A 20,114-nucleotide genomic window follows, 5' to 3' on the forward strand; every position below is an offset into this window, starting at 1 on the left:
ACGTAGAAATGTCAGCTGGAACTAAAGGATCAGGCTCTCGGATGGATCCCGGAGCTACAAGAGCAGCTACAGGCAGGGTCCAGCCCTCATGAAAGTTAGTCTAGAGAGGAATAGGCATCAACTGAACAAGCATTCAAAGTGTAAATTACTAGCCAGGATAAGGGCTATGGAAGTATAGGGTAGCACAAGAGGCTGTAACAAGGGATCTGACATAGTCTAGAACATCAGGGAAGATTTCCATGAGATGTCACAGTAAGACAAAATATCAAAAATAAAGTTTCTTATCTAGTGAAGGAAGATAGGGCCTTGCTGTTTGTGTACATGCATGGGGTGAGGAAGAAGGAAGAATCAAAGATGATTTATATTTTTAAATTTAGGCAACTGGATAAGAAGAGACAACATGTAACTGAGATAGAGCAGGAAAGCCTGTGTGTGTGTGTGTGTGTGTGTGTGTGTGTGTGTGTGTGTGTGTGTGTGAAGGGAGACTATGTGCAATAGAGAGACTTGTAGAGCTTGAGTTACTTGAGTATCACTGAGGTCAGAACTAGAAAGTCAGATTTGAGTGTCACAGCCTTTAGGTACATTTTGAAGTTGTAAAAGTCTCAGCTGTGAGGATTTAGAGCAGGCATTGGCAGACTACAACCTGTAGGCTGAATCTGGCCTGCCACTTGCTTTTATAAATAAAGTTTTATTGGAACACAGTCATGTTTATTTGTTTACAGACTGTCTGGTATTGTGCTTTCACTCTACAACAGCAGTGTGGAGTAGTTGCAACAAACCCCGTATGGTCCTCAAAACCAAAACTATTTACTGCCTGGCCTTTACAGAATATGTTTGCCAACCTCTGCTTTAAAGAAATCAATACATACTGAGTATGAAACCCTAGGATTAGGAGAGGAAAGAATCTAAGTGGCAAAGGAAGATTGTTTTAAAATTAGGAAGAAATCTCATCGAACAATATCATGAAAGGCAAAGGAGGAGTTTCGAGAAAGAAATCTCAAGTCAATTGAGAGGAGGGCTGAAGGAAAAGTTATTGAATTTAGAAATTGGGTTGTGAGTGACCCAGAGTGCATTGGAGGAGATGGTCCTGGTGAAAGGTCGGATCTCAGTGGGTTGAAGTTCAGAAGAGGAAAGCAACAAATGACTCTTAAAAAATTCTGGTGGGAAAGAGAAGGATTGAGAGGAAATTGAATACAGCAGGGTAGGAAGATGCCAATGAAAATTGAACATGCAGGTGTACCAAAAAGGAGGGTGTTGGAGAGGGAAGGTAACTTCGAGTGAGATTTCTGAGTAGATGAAAGAAGATTATAAAAAGAACAGAAGCCTTGTGAAGGAACAGGAATGCTTTTTTTCTCTGAAGAGGGCTATAGATCAAAATTGAAGAGATTCATGGAGGCAGAAGGAAAGAAATAAGAAGAGAACATTCTTAGAGCTTTCTGTTTGCTCATAGATACAGGAAGCTGAGTAACTTGCTGAAAGCCAAGGGAATGAGCCCAGTTCAACTTCTACTAGTTTTAAGAAGAATAAATTTAACTCAATGCTAGAATGTAACTCAGGGTAATGACTTCTTTACCATTCTCAGACATTGGGTATCTCAATGAAAATATTCTCTTGCTCCCCAAAGTACTGTCTCTATCATCTAGATCACGGGTTGGCAAACTTTTTCTGTAAAGGTTAGATAGTAAATACTTTAGGCTTTGTGGAACACGAATCATATTTCTTTTTTTTTTTCTTTTCTACTCGTCCTTTTAAAAATTTAAAAACTATTCTTGGCTTGCTAGTTGCACAAAAAAGGTGAATAACATATGGTGCCGGCAATCTGCATCAGGATTGGCACACGACCTTTATTATTACAAATGAAAATGTGCTAGTAATAGAAGTTTAAATCTGTAGGTAGTCTGTCAATCTGTAACCTAAAAGGCTTACTTTTCCACACTACACTCAATCTCCTTCATGATTTATGTCCAGGTTTGAAATTACAGGGTGCATCCCATCAAGGTTGACAAAGTAAAAAGATGGCCGGTACGTTACCTCAATTCCCACAGACTGATTGTTCAGGTCAGTAAGAGGTAAGACTGGTGAAGGTCTGTTGATCAGCCACAGGAAGATAGCAGCTCCAAATGTCAGGATGCAAATCAATGCCGGGGTTGGAAGTGGGGAAAACAAAAAGTTAAAGATAAAAAGCATCTTTGTGAATAGCAGCAGGAAATTCAGACCTTAAAAAAAGGGGGGGAAGGGAAAGAAAAATTTAGAGGAAATGGCCATATTTTTTTACTCGAGAGTTCTGTGTTTACAGAAGGGGACACACACACACACACACACACACACACCCCCAAACCCTCCAAATAGAGTTGGACCTCGCTGGCAGCAAAATTTACCCGACTGTTTATCTTAGCAATGTTGAAAATAATAGAACATATTTTCCTGCCCTGCTACTTGACTGTCCTCACACAAAGCGGAAAGGATCAAAGGAAACAAATTAATCATTTCCCAGACAATTTTGAGAAACGACTGGCCTTTTATTTTTGGCACATAAAGCCCAAAAGGTGGCCTGCTGGGCCCAACATAAGCTGGTGGTCAGAGGAGGGTGCACCAGAGAGCTGCTTCTGCCCACGCAGACTGAGGGCCAGGAAGGACCCTTCTAGCTGCATTTCCCTTATATAAACCAAACAGAAGAGGAGGCCTCTGTAGAGGTGACACCACAGGTTTTAGAAATTAATCATTTTGCATGAAATGCAAATGAAGGACATTTCCTGCTGGCCAAATATGCCTTACTGCTTTCTTTCTGGACCATCAGAAGGGGTCTCAGAGATCAACAGTGTTACAACTCACTATGCCCAATATCTTCTCCTCCAGGGAGCCCAGAGGAATCATTTTTCCACAAGGCAAACATTAGCCAGGTACATAGTAAAGGCGCCGGAGAATGGACCGGACACATGGTGAGCATTGAAGAGTTAGGCCAAGAAGAGATCTCAAGAAACTAAAAGCAACAAAAGCTTTCCCCAACCCAGTTTTTCTTATAGCTTTCAGCCAAGTTCAGTTTCAAAGTACTCTAAGAAGAGGAACCAACTTAGGGGTAAGTCCTAGGAACATACCCTTGTTGAAGCTATCTTTTCCTGTGAAGCTCTTGCCTCATAGCTTTCAGACTTGTTTAGGCTAATAAGAGCGGCAAACACATGCGCACTTACTGTACACCAGGCGCTGGGCTGGGATGTTTACATGGTTCATGTAACTTAATTCAAGCAATGCCATAAAAGTAGGATTTCACAGAAGAGGAAATGGACCATTGCAGGGGTAAAGTGACTTGTCCAAGTTTGCACACCATTCCCCATTGCTGCTTCTCTGTTAAAATCTACAAAACCACAACCCACTTTTCCTTAGAGATTCTAGTACAGAGTTAAAGGAGACTAAATTTGGCTGGCACCTTACCGGTGACAGCAAATGAAGTTCAGAATTTGCATTCTTCAAAGCTTACTGCAATGCCTGATGGAACAGTGCCTCAGAGATGATGCCAAATATTCCCACTCAAAATCAAAAGAACAAAGCAAGCCCAGTAAAAAAGTTTTATCAGATCAAGATCACAGCTGCCCTTAGAGCTTTGGGGCAACTGCCGTTAGTTAGCATCTGGAACGTTCTCCATTACGGGAAACATTTCACTCTAAGGCTTTAAGGGCGCAGGAATTTTGCATGGGGGCAGAACAGTCACAAGAAACCCTGAGTGAATCATTATTTTTCTGCCCCTTAGTTGGTTATTACATGACTTTGGAATAGACCCTTTCCATTTAATAGAAGAAAACTAGACCTCCAGAGACTGGGATAATAGTCTCCAGCTCCTTGTTTCCTTCCATATTGCATTTAGGGGGAGAGAAAGAAGATAAAACAAAAACAAAAGCAAGGTCCCACAGGTGCTAGGTTACATAACAATAAGGGCGCTATTGTGTCCACCTGGCAGGATTCTGAGAGCTGGGATTTTTGGGATTCAGCCTTCCCTGGACTTGTAAGGTGAAGTGGCACTCCAGGATGCAAAAGCATTCAAGAGCCAGCCACATAGCCCTGGCAGAGAAAGGGGACTACGCCAGGAAAACTGAAACTGACAGAGGGGGCTGCAGTGCCAAAGGGAAGAGAAGCCCTGTTTGTGCCGGCCCACCAGTCCCTCCCCTCTGGCTGGGACACTGCAGCCAGTCTGGCTAGTATTTTATCTGGGATTCTTCCCTGTGCCCTAATCCTGCGAATTAAGAGATACTTACTGGCGGCTTCCTTCTCCAGTAATGGAACAAACTGTTCTACTGAGGCCTTTTGCCCTCTTCTTCCGGATCGCAGATTTATGTCTTTTTTTTTTGAGACAGAGTCTCACTTTGTTGCCCGGGCTAGAGCGAGTGCCATGCCGTCAGCCTAGCTCACAGCAACCTCAAACTCCTGGGCTCAAGCGATCCTACTGCCTCAGCCTCCCGTGTAGCTGGGACTACAGGAATGCGCCACCATGCCTGGCTAATTTTTTTCTATATATATTTTTAGTTGTCCAGATAATTTATTTCTAATTTTAGTAGAGACGGGGTCTCACTCAGGCTGGTCTCGAACTCCTGACCTCGAGCGATCCACCCATCTCGGCCTCCCAGAGTGCTAGGATTACAGGCGTGAGCCACCGTGACAGCCAGATTTACAACTTAATAGAAGACTTTGCAAACAAGGTCTTCCAAATAGGATCTAAAGGTGAAACTCCTGTTCAGTTGCGAGGACGGAGGGCGAATAAATAGCCTGGCAGGTGACAGGGGAGAAGTGGCAGAGAGAACCCATGATAATTCTCAAGGGAGCAGCGCTGTCAATCCCAGCTGATTGTTACCACTTAGTAATGTGAGCCCAGGGTCACCAGATTGTCAGATTTTCCCCTCTAGATGACCCAGAAGACTGAAGTTTCGTGAAACCTCAATTTTAACTAATGGCAAGTTTTAAGAGTCTGGTATGGAACAAATAAGAACACATCTCCGAGTTTAATTTGGACCATCATGTGCCAGTTCTTGACTACTTCTTTTTTAGATAGACTTCAGTCATATTGCCCCCAAACAGAATGAGACTAACCACCTCATCACAAACGAGGGAGATACTTACAAGTTTCAAGACCACACTCTCATGAGAACGAAAGAACCTTGCGTACACTGGCAAGGGATTTTATTTGCAGAAGACATGGAAGGATGTATTTGTCAACGGAAATAGCTTGCTCACTTAGTTTGCGATCACTGACCAGATATCCGGCTCAAGTAAGAGATGCGCAGAATTTCAAATGGTTCCTCCCTGCTACCCCCACATTTTTTTAAATTGAGGTAAAGTTTATGAAATACAGAATTAGCTATTTTAAAATGTACAATTTGGCAGCATTTGGTACCTTCACAGTGTTGTGCAACCATTACCTCTAGTTAGTTCCAAAACATTTTCATGACCATGAACTGGAAACCCTGTACCTATCAGCTGTCGTTTTCCATTTCCTCCTCCCCTGGGCCTCAAAAGAGAAAGCACTAGTCTGCTTTCTGTTCCTATGGATATAGCTATTCTAAATATTTCATAAAAATGGAATCATAGAAGGTGTGACTTTTTGTGTCTGACTTCTTTTACTCTGTATCGTGTTTTTAAGATTCATTCATGTCAGTACTTCATTCCTTTTTATGGCTGAATACTATCCCATTGTACAGATAGACCACAAGACCACAATTGTATAGATTGTCCATCTATCAGTTGATGGACACTTGGGTTGTTTCCACTTTTGGCTATCATGAGTAGTGCCGTTACGAACATTTGTATACTAGTTTTTCTTTTTTTCTTTTGAGACAGAGTCTAGCTCTGTTGCCCAGGCTAGAGTGCCATGGCATCAACCTAGCTCACAGCAACCTCAAACTCCTGGGCTCAAGCCATCCTCCTGCCTCAGCCTCCCAAGTAGCTAGAACTATAGGTGCACAGCACCACTCCTGGCTAACTTTTTCTATTTTTAGTAGAGACAGGGTCTCGCTTTTGCTCAGGCTGGTCTTGAACTCCTGAGCTCCAGCAGTCCTCCTGCCTCAGCCTCCCAGAGTACTAGGATTACAAGCATGAGCCACTGAGCTTGGCCTGTATACTAGTTGTTGTTTGAATACCTTTTTCCCATTCTTTGGGATGTATAACTAGAAGAGGAATTGCTGGGTCATATGTAATTTTATATCGAACTGTCTGAAGAACCACCAAACTCTTTTCCACAGTGGCTGCACCATTTTATATTCTAACCAGCAATGTAAGTGGGCTCCAATTTCTCTACATCCTCACCAACACTACTATTTCTGTTTTGCCTTTTTGGTGTTGCTATTTAAATACCCATCCTAATGGGAACAAAATGGTACCTCATTGAAGAAATGTCTACTCAAGTCCTTAGCCCATTTTTAAATTGAGTTGTTTGTCTTTTTATTGTTGAGTTATAGGAGCTCTTTATATATTCTGGATATTAGATCCTCATCAATGATATTATTTGCAATATTTTCTTCTATTCTGTAGATTGTCTTTTTACTATCTTGATAGTCTCTTTTTTAATGCACAATACACTCACACATTCTTAACCTTACAATATTAGCGCTAGAGAGGATTTGCAACCATATCATCTAACTCTCACTTTTTAAATGGGAAAACCTAAGGGCCTGGGAGAAGGTGAAACCCCTGGGTCACACTATTGCTGGACTCTGAGGCTCTGGTTTACCATTCCAACCTTTACAATCTGTTAGCACTTCCAGATGTGCTCAAATAAATGAGGGGGAAAAAGCCACCACTCTTCTTGTCATGTGTCCTATATGACTCAAATTACGATTCTGGTTCAGTTGCCACATAGAACACCTGCAAGCAGTTGGTGTGATGGCATTTTCTCTTCTCTTTAACATCACTCCTAGTTGGGAAAAAATGGGTTAGGGAGAAGTGCTAAAGAAAAGAGGAAAGAGAGTTCTGTTGTACTGTGTCTGGGCATTCCTGTTTCAGGTCTTCTACAAATGGCTGGGCAAGCCACATACGCGTTAGGATGCCCACGCCAAAAAGCTTACTCCACTTTTTGACGTGGTGAGGGTGACACATCTTGGCCACAGACCCTAGGAGGCCAGTTTGTTCTTCCTTTGAATTCCCCCAGGCCTCCCCACCCTGTGGTGTTAATAAGTGTAACCAAAGCCTTTCATCTCCTAGCTTCTAACATGTTTTATTCTCAAGCTAGCTGAAGGACCTTCTGCCTACATACCTTTGTGCAAGCTTCCTGGACCAGTCTTGGTGTCTAGGTTATGACCACCCCATATTCAGCTTTGGATTTTGCTCCTTTGTGGATGTGGGGCAGCATTTCTTCATTTAGTCTCATTTGCTTTGGATAAAGTCCCTAAATGGCCCCTTCTACTCTGCCATTTGGATTTTCAGTCAACTGTGTTTATTGCTATGAATCTTTCAGGCTATCCCTATAGTCTAAAAATCATTTTTTTGGACAGTCCTTGCTTTTTAAAAGATTGTATTTTTCCTACATGTACTCCACTCAGAGCCTCATCTTTAAGTCTGTTCTGTTCCCACCCCAGAGTCTCTGTATGTGCTCTTCCCTATGCCTTGAACACTTCCCGGATCTGAAATGGTTATGTGTTGCTTGTATTAATAGATCAGGCCTCACCTCAAATGTCACTTCCTCTGAAGCTTGCTCTCTGACCACCCTCTTTACTGTGGCCTCTCCTCCCCAGTCAGTGTCACAGGCCTTGCTTTCTCTTTGCCATGACACTGTTCACCATGTGAAATAGTCCCAGCGCCTTATTCTCCATTCCCCTCACTGAGTGATATTCTGTGAATAATTGGAACAGGGAATTTTGTTTTGTTTACTGCTGAGAGTATACCATGCCTGGCACATAGTAAGCTTTCAAAGTGGTTGTTGGATAAATGAACAGTTTTCTACTTCAGAATTTTCTTTTCTAAAAACTCATTTTAGAACAGTTAACCCACATTTCTCCAAAGTAAAACAATCCCCACCCTCAAACTCCCAAATCCTAGATCATCAGAAATCACTCTGGCCAATCTTCAGATGGTTACTCCCAAATCAATACTTGGGTAAGGTGTTGGATTAGGAACGGTGGATGGTGAAAAGGGTGTATTTCTAATACACATCAAGGACCCTTCAGGATAAGGCTACTCCTCCAGGCTTGGAGGAATCGGGATGAAGTGATCTACATTGGTTAAGTAGACAGAAAATCCAGCCAAGAAATAAATCATTCTGTTACCCTGGGTTTCTGGAATTCTAAGGACAATAAGGCAAATTATCTTTGCTTATAGGCCTGGAGAATTAATTATTTTCTGTGCAATGAGATAGAAATTGCAATGATAAGCTTTTTTTTTTTTTTTTTTAAATCTGCCTTCTAGAAAGTGGCACATGTTCATTTGGATTTAATTGGTTTCTCTGTTCTCTTGCATGTATGGGCTCATCCTATGGTGATAGAAAGCTCATTAAAAGGGAGACCAGAGTCCCCAAGTGCTCACACCCAATTAGTAAACACATTCTTCCATGCTAGCAATGATTTACTCTCTCCTAGGGACTGTGTGCAAAAGCCCTTACAACTCATGACTCCTAAGGGGCCTATGTGTTATTTAGGAATATGAAAGTTTTGCTCTTTGGGCTGAGCTTTCAGTTTCTAACCTACCCTCCACTGTTATTTCCCATAAATTCCTGCCACCCTCAAGTTAGGAGGCTTCATCTCAGTCCTTAACCACATAGTCAATATTTTTAGACACACCCCAAAGTCATGGCAAAATGTCAATAGGACATTACAAACCAATAGCTTCAGAAGAATCTGATAACCTTTTCCTTAACAGCAATTAACTGGAACAAGGCATGTGCTCTATTCCAAGATCCTTCACCCAATTTCCACACAACCCTAGGGCCAAGGAATATTTTTTTAACCTTTTCTTATACCAGTTTCCTTTTCTGTATCACAGGTAGTTTTCTTCTACTAGGGAAATAAAAGATAACGTAATTTGAGACAATGATCCTGTTTCACAAAACTCAAATAGTCCAAGAAAAGCCTGATACGGAAAAACATTGTTCCCAAGGAGAGCAAATCTCAGCTACTCAAGCTGTTTAAAATGATTCGAAGATCAAAAGGGTTGACATTCTGTTAGATCTGAGATAAAAATCTGTAGTCATATTTCCCAATCAAAAAATAAGACAAAACCAAAAAGCCAGTTGAGAGAAGGAATCCTAAAAACCCTCTTAGGTAATAAGAGGCAGTTAGTACTTTTCACTTTTATAATTACTGAGATAATTCACTAAGGTGTCCAATTACCTAAACTAGTATCCAGAAAAGTCGATAGCTTTCCCATATTTCATACAAATAACTAATTTGGAAGTCATGGAAAAGATGCCATTCACAATAGTGTATATAAGAATGAATGTGTAGGCTGGCTGTGGTGGCTCACACCTGTAATCCTAGCACTCTGGGAGGCTGAGGCAGGAGGATTGCTTGAGGTCAGGAGTTCAAGACCAGCCTGAGCAAGGGTGAGATCCTGTCTCTACTAAAAATAGAAAGAGTAGCCGGGCATGGTGGCACACACCTATAGTCCCAGCTACTTGGGAGGCTGAGGCAAGAGGATCACTTGAGCTCAGGATTAGTTTGAGGTTGCAGTGAGCTATGATGATACCACTGTACTCTAGCCTGGGTGACAGAGTGAGACTGTGTCTTAAAATAAAAAAAATTTAAAAAAAAGAATAAATATTTAAAACCTACATAAAAGAAGTTTAGCTGTGAGGCACAAAAGAAGCCTTGAAAAATGGAAAGGTATACCTGAAATAGTCAAAGGTCCTATCTCCTTAAATGTGTCTATACATTTAATACCACCCTAATAAAGACCAATAGGATTTTCTTGGGAACTATAAATCTAATTCTAAAGTTCACCCAGAAAAATAAAACTTACAAAATGAGTCAGAACTTTTTTTTTTTTTTTTTAAATAACAGGAATTGGGTAGTTGGCAGAGAGGCAAACATTACCAAATTTAAATACTTACTATAGAAATATAGAAGTTTTCTCCTGGTCATAAATAGACAAATCTGTTTAATGCAATAATCCTGAAATACACCCAGTAGATGCCATTATGTACTAAATTGCATTTCCAATCAGAATAGATTTTTTTCACTTAAAATAAATGTACGGAGAGAACCAGCTAGCTGTTCAGAAAGAATACGTAAAGCTGACTACTGTCTTAACTTCAACAACGAAAATAAGTTAGAGGTGAAGCAAAGACAAATAAAAAACAATGAAAACCGTAAGAATATTTTGGGGCAAAAAGGTATGAGAGAAACCTTCTTTTATTAAATATAGTCTTGGCATGAGAAAGACTCAAAATAAACATAAAGCCTATAAATGGGAACGTTGGCAAGTTTGATTACATACAAATGTTAAAAAATATTTGTCCTGCGAAAAAGATACCAGAAACAAAGTCAAAAGATAATTTGGAAAAAGTATCAAATTCCCCAGATAGGGAAAGAGCTAATTTCCTCAATAAGGAACTCTTAGAAGTTAATTAAAAACAAAACACAATCCACTAAAATAAGGGCAGAGGGAATGTCTAGAAAGTTCACAGCAGAACAGTTAGGAAAGACATTCAACTTTGTTTATGGTTTAAAAAAAATGCAAATTTAAATGAAATGCCTTTTCCCAATGCATTAGATGAACATTGATGAAACAGTGCAGAATGCAATGTTAATCGAGGAAATGTAAATTTGGCGCAGCCTTATAGAGATGTGCCCATTGCCTTCTATTATAATTTAAAATGTGTGCCCTTTGACCTAATTTATGATTCTATCACCAATTTATCTTGTAGAGAGACATCAGCTCAATAAACTGCATCACAAATGACATGTGCAAAACTGGTTAAGAATGTGGGCTCTTGAGTCATACTACTTGGGCTCAAACCCTGCTTGATCATCTTTTCTTGTGCCCTAGGGCAGATAACTTCACCTTTGTATGACTTCTTTTCTATAAAATGGAGATAATGATGTCTCCCTCCCAAGGCTGTCATCATGATTAAAGGGGTCAATGTATTTGCAAAGTGCTTATCACCATGCCTGGCATATAGGTTCAGGTGTTAGCTCTTACATTCATCATCATTAAAGCTATAGGATTGTTCCTAATACAGGAGCCCAGGAAAGCCTTCCTCCTCGATAGGACAGTAACCGAATAAATTATAGCACTTTCACGCAATGGAACTCTCGGCTGGTATTAAAAAGAAGGAAATAGATCTGTATGTACTGATATGAAAAAGGCTCCTTGACCTACTGCCAAGTAGAAAGAAAAAACAATACGTGGACGATGTGTACATTATCCTTGCAATTGTGATGAATTATACGTGCATTTGTGTTTCTGGCAGGATGATCCTCATAGGAAGAGATAGATGGAAGAGGAGAAATCATGATTGGATTTTCTACAAAGTTTTGGGTGGGTACTCAATCATTCAGTCAAAAGATACTGAAGAGCTTGACTCTGTATGGAGCATTTCTCCAGGTACTGGGGCTATAGCAGTGAGAACCCTGTCCTTAGGGGATTGTATTCTGTTAGGGAGTTATGTACAATAACTGGATTGTATAGTACTATGGAACAACACCAACAACAAAAGAATTGGGAAAGAGGATTGGGAGTTTAGCAGGGAGGGGGGTTAGTTTTAACTAGGGAGGTTAAAGAAGGTCTCACCGGGAAGGTAACATTTGATAGTGTGTACTGTTTAATCTGAAATATGCATGCTTTAAACAAACGGACAATGAAACTTCATGTAAGTCCACCTCTGACTCAGGCAGCTAATATAGAAAGTTCTCCCACTTTAGTTGGTGGCATTTCACATGAATGCACCTGAGAACAGACCTCAGCTTTGTTTCTATTGTACAAGCACGGCCCTCCCACCTCCTGCCACCACAGTCACACTAGACATAGCTTCTTCCAAGCACTCACATTGTGTGAAATGCTTCTCAGACTCTGATAGCAGCTCTGGGGGCGGAAACCTTTTTCATTCATTTCTCTGGCTGATAAGAAATCTGAGCAAAGATGAAGGCTGAGTCACAGGGCCAGAGGGGCCCCTGAAACTGAGTCTTTCAACATTTACTCCAAGTATCTGAGAAGAGTGGCTGGCATAAGATCCTGAGCTACACCCTGCAGATAACTTCTCAGCCTTCCACCAGTGCCTGGGTGCTCACAGGAAGGGGCCTCCTTATCATCTCCCCAGAGACATGCCGGGGGGAGCAGGGAGACAGTTACCAAAGGATGCCCTGTTAAAACATCAGGTAGTGGTTGAGTCGTCATTTCCATACCTGGGAAAGATTAAGTTTGATTGCTTAAATAATTTTTATTTTTAAATGGCAGTTGATATTAACCTCCCACATCTCTCTTCCTAGTGCAATTGCTAGGCTGCATCTAACAGTCCCAATTTGTAAGACAGCTGGCAGGGAAATGTAAGAGTCTAGGCTGGAGACAGGTTTCCTGGCCCACAAGTGAGCACACCATAAATAAATCATTAGGGCAGTCGATGCATATTCACTGGTGATATCTTTGCTGCCAGATCACACAGAAAAAGCTACAGGAACCAGAGGTCAGGAGGGTGGTGAGAGGTGGAGGAAGACTAGCTCTTTCCTGGGATTTGGGTCTTAGCGGAGCTTCCTGTGACTCCACGGACATCCCTGGGATGACAGGCCTCCCTGTGCACACCACGGAGAGGCCCTCCTCGCCTGTGGACGCGACTGCACCTAGCACGGTGCAGCACCTGGGATACAAAGGAGCCCACTGGTACCGACCCACCGTCTGTTTTTCTCGCCATTGGCACAAGTTGAGAGAAAGGCAACCAGGGAGGGGAGTCTGTTGAAAGAAACAGGTTGCAGAACTCAATCCCACAATGAACACAGTATGCTTCTAACTACAGAGTGGGACAGAGTCTGCCAAGTCTTCCTCAGGAATGCCACAGCCAGGGGCTTCATACCGTGAGAAGGGCAACACTAGCAGCCCAACCAGAGGGAGGTGGAGGTTCACTCATCATGTGTGCATTTGGGTATTCGAGCACTTACCATGTGCCGGGCAGTATGTTCAGTGTAGGGAAAGTGCACGTGGAGTTGCTAGTGTAGTAGGGGACACGTCCAACTCCCCAGGCAGTCACAATACTTTGAGACTGGTGCTCTACAGGGTACGCCCCAGCTTTGGCAGCACTTGGGGGGCTGGAGAAGCATGTGTCTTGCGAGAGATCTATTTGCCCTCTGCACTTTTATTTACACATTTACTTTCAATAAGGCAAACAAATGTCTTGGACCCGTGTGTCTGGCACTGGGCCATGTGTTGAGGGACGAACACTTAGAAGATATAGCTCCTGCACTCTGGGGTCTTATGGGTCTATCTAACACTAAAATCTCTCATGGAATGATTCAGTGCGTGGGATGAGCTCATGGGTTTGAAGAAGGGAGAGGCCAGTGTAGACTGGGGTGGATTCAGACAGCTGTATGGAACACTGGAAATTCAAGGATGTGTGTCCTTGATCCCCTGGCTTTATTGCCAGTAGTCTCTTTTCCAGGGGAAGTCAAGGATGCTGATCCCACCAATGACACCAATGGCTAGTAAGGCCTCAACTATGATTCCAGCCAGGGTCCCTGTCACCAAACCATCTTTCTCAACTGTGTTTCTCATCCACTTTCTTTCTTACCTGTGTTTCTCATCCACTTTCTTCATGGGCAGACCAATCGTGGCATTAGGTTGGATGAACCTAAGCAGAAGGGGAGGAGGTGAGTGCCCAGATGTGCTAGGGGCACTAAAGTGGGACAAGCGTGTCATATAGGGGAGGGAAATAGTGACGAGGTATTTCTGATGGAAATGGAAGGTCTATCTTTAGTTGAAAGGGAAAAAAAGAAAAAGCCTCCAAGAAGGATGAATGAGACAGTATTTGGGGCCCAATGTAGATGCTGTACCCCTGGGGTCATTTCATTTACAAACACCAGGGGGCTTTGGGGGGCCAGGCCTTGAGCAGTTGAGCTAAGCGGTATTTAACAGGAGAGCACTTGTTAAGTCAAATACCAAGAGCCTCTTAACTCAGGTCATTAAGATACCACAATGTGGTGACAGGAAGTGACAAATCCCACTGCAGTGCAGGTTGTATAGTCAACCTTGATCCCCCACTGTGCTTCAAACAAATCCCAGTCCAATGGCCCTACCCTGAGGAGAACCTTGTCTCAGTAAATGCCCCCAAAGGCCACCCCAAGCTGGTTGCTGACCACATGAATTATAAGGGAACGGAGCTAAGACAACCAGTGTCAGAAGTTCACTGCATCTGATAAGGGGGTCTGTAAAAAGATAGGCTGGACAAAGGGCTAGGACCCTGTCACCCATGCCAGCATAAACACAGGGTTAGGCAACAGGTTGTGAAAGAGGCCTTTCTGCCTTGGTTGTCTGCAGAATCAGCCCTCACACTGCCTTGTTGGACCAGTGGTCAGGAGTCACAGGATTCAAAGTACAACAAGCTTTATTGCCACCAGTCTCGTGTCCAGGGCAAGCTTTCAAGGCTACTGCCTTTCCAGGTACCAGACCAAACAGCTCTACCACTTATTGCTTACCACATGTGTGGTCTTGGAGACAGTGCCTTAATGTCACTGAGCATGTTTCCCTCAACTGCACATATAAAGGGCAGGTGATAATCCCTATTAGAGGGGATATTATGTGTAGAACTTCTGGGGCACTGTCAGGCACATCGGAAGTCCTTAGGAAAGATGAGCTCCTTTCCCCTCTTTCATTTATCTCAATTTTCAAGTTCTTGCCAATATCAGATGTTCTATTATGAGTTGTCCCAAAAGAGAAGAGATGATCATGGTCTTTGCACAGTAACTGCTCTTATGCCAATGTGCAGAGGCCTTCACAACTTCTCGTTTCTATTTAAACAGAGCACTTCTTGTTGGAGGAGCCATGGTCTATCTCTGCCATAGCCTCTGCCCCCTCACCCTCCACATCCTCCCATAAGCCACTCACAACCTCACAACCCTTAGAATAGAATCAAGACCGAGAAGTCCACTGGCTCCCCCGAAAAGGGTTGATACTATGGCCTGGCCACAGCAGCACCTGGATTGTCTGACTTTCCAACCCCCAAAACTCATGTATCTATTCCAACAAAATGAATTGAGAACCCAGGAAGTGTCAGATGGGCACCAGGAGGAATAGCTAGTGAGAGCGTCCCTTTCTGACATCAGGATGTGCAGTCACGTAGGAGAGAAATAGACCCAGATGCATTTACAGCAGATTGTGGTAAGAAAAGTGATGGCCAAGCTTACAGCTGCTGGGGACATGTCACCCTTGCAGGGTGCTGCCAGGCATGAGAGTCACCTCTGGTTGCACCCTAGCTGAGAGTCAGAGCATCTGCTGGCCAGGCATACAAGATAAACAGGAGTAGACACTCTGTTCTTGGTTCCTAAAAAGTTGCCAAATCCTGGTTTGGGAACTCACATGCTTGGAGGTGGAATGATATTTTTCTTTTTTTGAGGTTCAATTTACATAATATAAAATTAACCATTTAAAGTGAACAATTAAATGGCATTTAGTATATTCACTACATTGTGCAAATGTCACCTCTATCTAAAACATTTTCATTACTCCAAAAGCAAACCTCATGCCCATTAAACAGTCACTCCCTCCTCCTCCCTCCTCCCTGCCCCTGGCAACCACCAACCTGCTTTCCGTCTCTACAGATCTGAGGTGGAGGGATTTTCAAAAGAGAAATTTCTTCCAGTTTATAATTCTTTGGTTTATGCACTAAACTAAACTCATCAGAAATTGAGGCACATCTCAGCTTTGGAGCTAAATGAGCCAGAGTTCAAATTCCAGCTCCAGTGTGCCCAGTTTCTTTATTTCTAAGCCTCAGTTTTCTCATCTATAAGACAGAGTAGCTACTTCATAGAACTGTTGACGATCAAAAGATAAAAGCCCCATAAAACACTAAGCACGGTGTTGCCCCATAGAAAATGCTCAACGACTGGTAGCTGTAATATTTGTAGTTCTAGGAAAACGTCAACCCGGAAACACATGCAATAAATATGTGAACTCATTACCTGTCTGAATCATCATACATAAACATCTCCTTTACAAATAAAATTTTCTGGGCCATCTGAAGGAAGGCTAAGCCTACATGAGAGTGGAAGAAGGACGACCCTTTTTAGCATCAGACTGCCTGCAGCTTCAAACTCCAGTTTGACAACTTGCTCGCTTTGTGACCTTGGGGAAGTTGCTTCACCTCTCTGAGCCTACTTTCCCAGCCATAAAATGGTGAAACCATCCACTCAGAAGATAGTCTTGATCAAATATAAGAGTACCTACTACGTGCTAGTACCTCCCTGGCTTCATCTTCTCTCTCTCTCTCTCCGTTCATAGTTTTCTCTCCTTCCTAGACCTCCAGCCTCCTTGAAGTACCTGTGGCCCAGTGCAAGCTGGACACTTAGGCATGCAGTCATATGCTGATATTGCTGTGAGTGTCTTTGCCCTCAACTAGTTATAATATATCCTGAGAGAGAAGACTGTATCAGCTCAGGACCTGGACAAACGCATGGTCGAAATGCTCTGTTTGATCTGGATTAAAAAGTGTTTCTAAAAAATAATTTGAAGACATTTATCTAGGGTATGCCAGCCTGAATTTTTCTAGCATCTCTACCACCAGCATATTAATACATACCATCTACTTATCTGTGTTACCTTTCTGAACCAGAAGCAATTGCACTTACGACTCTTGTGTTATTTAGGTTTTTGTTCCTTTTATTATGCCAAATACACAGGCAAATTTTGTACCCTATCTCTTCCAAGACATATTCTGTGTTCACCTGCAATGCTGTTAAATCGTTGGGTGCCACCACAGAGTGACCCACGCCTGAATATGGAAGGAGGGATCACACCAAAACAATTGCTATGTTTTTTAAAAACTAAATCAGTCTTTTATTGTGGCATTTCAGACTCTGCCTGTGTTACAGAATACCAATCACCTAAAAGTTAGAGCTATAGATTCAATCCCACCTTTCAGATCACCAGAAAAGCTGATAACCACAGAAGGTATCACGCCCTCACTGTGGAGTCCCTTCCAAATGCTCCCTGAAGGTACTTGAAGTTCACCTTGGATTTAACCTGTGGCCCTACCCCTTAAAATCAGTCCAGCTTCATTCAGAAACCAGTCCACCAAACTCTCCCAACTCATCCGTCTCATCCAGCAGCTCTTACCACAGGAAGCAGGCAAAGTCCAACATGAAAGTTGAGGGCCAATCCCCAGCCCACTGCAGAGAGCTATGCCCGGTGCTCAGACCCACTAAAAGAGGTCTCTGCTGTAGGCCACCTCTCGTGGGAGAGGCAGGAGAAATCCACGCCAATCCATGCTCCCCATTCCTCCTTCCACGTGTTGCTCCTGACATTCGGGTCTGAAGGTGTCCCTTACAGACCTGAGGGAGCGTGACGTGGAGATGGGACACAGCAAGCCCTGGGTCCCAGGAAGCTTCACTGAATCAGGGGTCAGGATGCTCCCCCGACAACCAGCCTCCACCACACGCTCACAAGACTCCCTTCCTGAATACCACACCCCTAGACAGTCCCCTTACCCTGCCAGGGGGCCGCATCTCTTGGTGCTTCCAGAGAATGGGGCTTCTTGGCTCCGAGTTCTTCCTGGCACACAAGTCCCTGTCTGTCTTCCCTCACTCCCCAGTTCCTCCTGGAACAGGGTGGCTTCCGAGAGTCCATGCAGGCGACGGCCCTGGCTCAGAGCCTCCCCAGTTTTGCCCTGCTCTGAGCTGCCCCGACTCAGGCCATGGCTGGGCTTTCTAACGTGCTCGGGGACTTCACTTCCTGGTTTTTCTTTCACAACTGAAAGTGGAAGTGTTCTGACCAGGAGGAGAGAAGCCGCCAAAGCTACCCTGGCTCATTTTCAAAGCCTTAACACCAGCCCCTAAGAACCGAAACAAAAGCCAGCTTCCATTAGCACAATTCACCCTGTCCTCCTCTGTCTGACTACCTCTAAATCAAGACAAAAAAACTGTAATAAAATGGCTTGAGGTGCCCCCTCAGACCTCTAGCGCCAGAGAGGCAGAGGTGACATTGTTCCCTGCTGGATTTGCAGGACAGGACAGTCCAGCTAGAGGGCTCCTCAGCCCTCCGGTCTAGGACCATGTAACCCGTCTCCAACCCCAGAACTGCTGGCCTTAGTCCCCAAAGCAGTTCTGACAAAGACAAGAAAATAAATAAGCCAGTCAAGAATGACAGGCACAGCCAGTCATTACACTGACATGATTCTTTTTTCTCAGACACATCAGCTCCAGCCTTTCACACCTCAAAATTTAAGTTAAAAAATGTATTCTGCTGCCTCTCTCACCCCCCAGTGCCACCTGGACGTTAGTAGCCTCAATTCACCCGAGCTGTGGCCACTGGGGCCGCCACCCTCAGATCTGGAAGTGGAAATAACAGGTTCTCCTGCCTCTTCCCCGCCTCACAGACACCCCTGCTTCAAGCAGCACTTTCCCCAGCCTGGATCCCTCCCCGCAAAGGCTCACAGAGAGTTCAGCAGGGGCCGGCTCTTTGTTACAGTAGATTAGGATCTGTTCTCTCTGCGGGGGAGGAGGTCCTAAAAGCCTTGGCTAAAAAGCTGGGGTGAGCTGTGCCCCAATCTCAGAGCACTCAGGGCTAATCCCTTGGCCTCATGGCAGCCCTCTTTGGACGTGACATAAAAGACAGGAAGATGAAGGGTAGCCTCTGGCACTCCACTTTTAGCACTTGGCTTTTGCTTGGTTTCAGGAGCTCAGCTCCCCAGGAGGCAGCTTCCCCCAGAGGAGAGCAGAGGACATCAGCGTGGGTGTCGAGCCTCAACAGCTCCAACACCACCGGGCTCTCCACCGGGCGCTGTCTTCCTTCACCAACCAGATGAAGGGCTCAGGGCCGGGAGAAGAGGAGACTTTTTTATTGGTCTCCTCCAGGACTGAATGCTCAAGTTCGGAAAGGTCTAGGTCATTCTAAGGTCCCATCAGAGTTGCATTCTTATCCCATCCTATGTGCACATGAGTGACACCATCAAGAGTTCGGAGAATAATGGGAGGTTTTGGCAACACACAAGAATTCTGCATTGTGGAGCAGACCAGTGAGGACTCAAATCCTAGCCACACCACCGCCCAGCTCTGTAGCCCAGGCTGTGCTGCCCACAGTCTGCACACACGCTTCATCCATGAAATGGGAAGGACACCACCTACCCACGGAAAGCGAACAGCCAATGAGTCACCTACCTAGAATAGTCCCCAGCACTTCACTGAGTATCTGCTAAGATTCCCTTCCTCTTCTCCCCTCCAGATGGGAACCCCTGCCACCAGCAGCTTCTAACCATACCGAGACCGAAATTTCTGAGTGGAAGACGGAGACCTACATCCTGGTATTGTCTGTTTTAGTACATTTAGTGGATTAATGTTCTCTCCCAATTCCATCTCCTGCTAGCATTCAGACAGCTCAAATGTCTCCGCCCCCTTTCTAATTGATTTTTTCCTTTGCCTCCTAGACACGTCAGCTGAGATTACTACTCAACTAAATGTAATTTCACATTATAAAAGAAGCTTAGGCTGAGAATAGACACATGTCCCACCTTCTTCCCCGCCCCCACTCCCGTCCCTGCTATCTCATAGATATATAAACTATGGAGCAGGTAGTACTGCTGCAGCTTACCTTGTAAGAAGACTGTCACTTCCCGAGTGCAGGGAGTGCTCCCCTCACAGCTGGCTGTATCGGTTCAGCTCCACATTCAGGCACCTCTGCCCTTTTCACAGTTCCTGAGACAGGGCCACTCCTGAAACCACTATGTACTGTCCTGTGAGTGGCCGGTAAGGTCCCCTGGAACCTTCGAACCTGTTGCAATGGAAGTTCAAAGGTAGCAGTTACCTGTTCAAACACTTGTAGTAACTTCTGACAGGGAGAAGTGCAGACTTGGCAAAAGTTTAAAATCAGAGATTGTTACGCAATGGGCTTAAGAGGGGGGAAAAAAAAAAAACAAAAAAAACCCCAGATCAAAACAGCCCCTGGCTCAGAAAGCCAACAACAAGAGAAACCTTTTATGAAACTCATACACCAGGGGAAGGAGAAGGAGT

At 43.8% G+C, this 20,114-nt stretch overlaps 1 protein-coding gene across 4 annotated transcripts in view; it reads right to left on the minus strand.

Annotated features, from left to right (window-relative positions):
* ACSL5 (acyl-CoA synthetase long chain family member 5) overlaps window positions 1–19,757 on the minus strand; it is a 41,779-nt gene extending 22,022 nt beyond the window's left edge. The window contains exons 1-3 of one of the 4 annotated variants that reach the window (XM_045568133.1): window positions 17,598–17,671; window positions 13,688–13,747; window positions 2,032–2,086 (exon numbers count right to left, since the gene is read on the minus strand). In XM_045568133.1, the coding sequence (XP_045424089.1) occupies window positions 2,032–2,086; window positions 13,688–13,713 (81 nt within the window). In that variant the 5' untranslated portion in view covers window positions 13,714–13,747; window positions 17,598–17,671. Of the gene's footprint in view, window positions 1–2,031; window positions 2,217–13,687; window positions 13,748–17,597; window positions 17,926–19,695 lie in introns of those variants that run through there. The other 3 variants (XM_045568132.1, XM_045568131.1, XM_045568134.1) reach the window with 3 other exon arrangements.
* Window positions 19,758–20,114: the final 357 nt, after the last annotated feature.

The sequence above is a fragment of the Lemur catta genome, chromosome 14 (assembly GCF_020740605.2).
Source record: "Lemur catta isolate mLemCat1 chromosome 14, mLemCat1.pri, whole genome shotgun sequence".
In the NCBI taxonomy this organism is placed as follows: Eukaryota; Metazoa; Chordata; class Mammalia; order Primates; family Lemuridae; genus Lemur; species Lemur catta.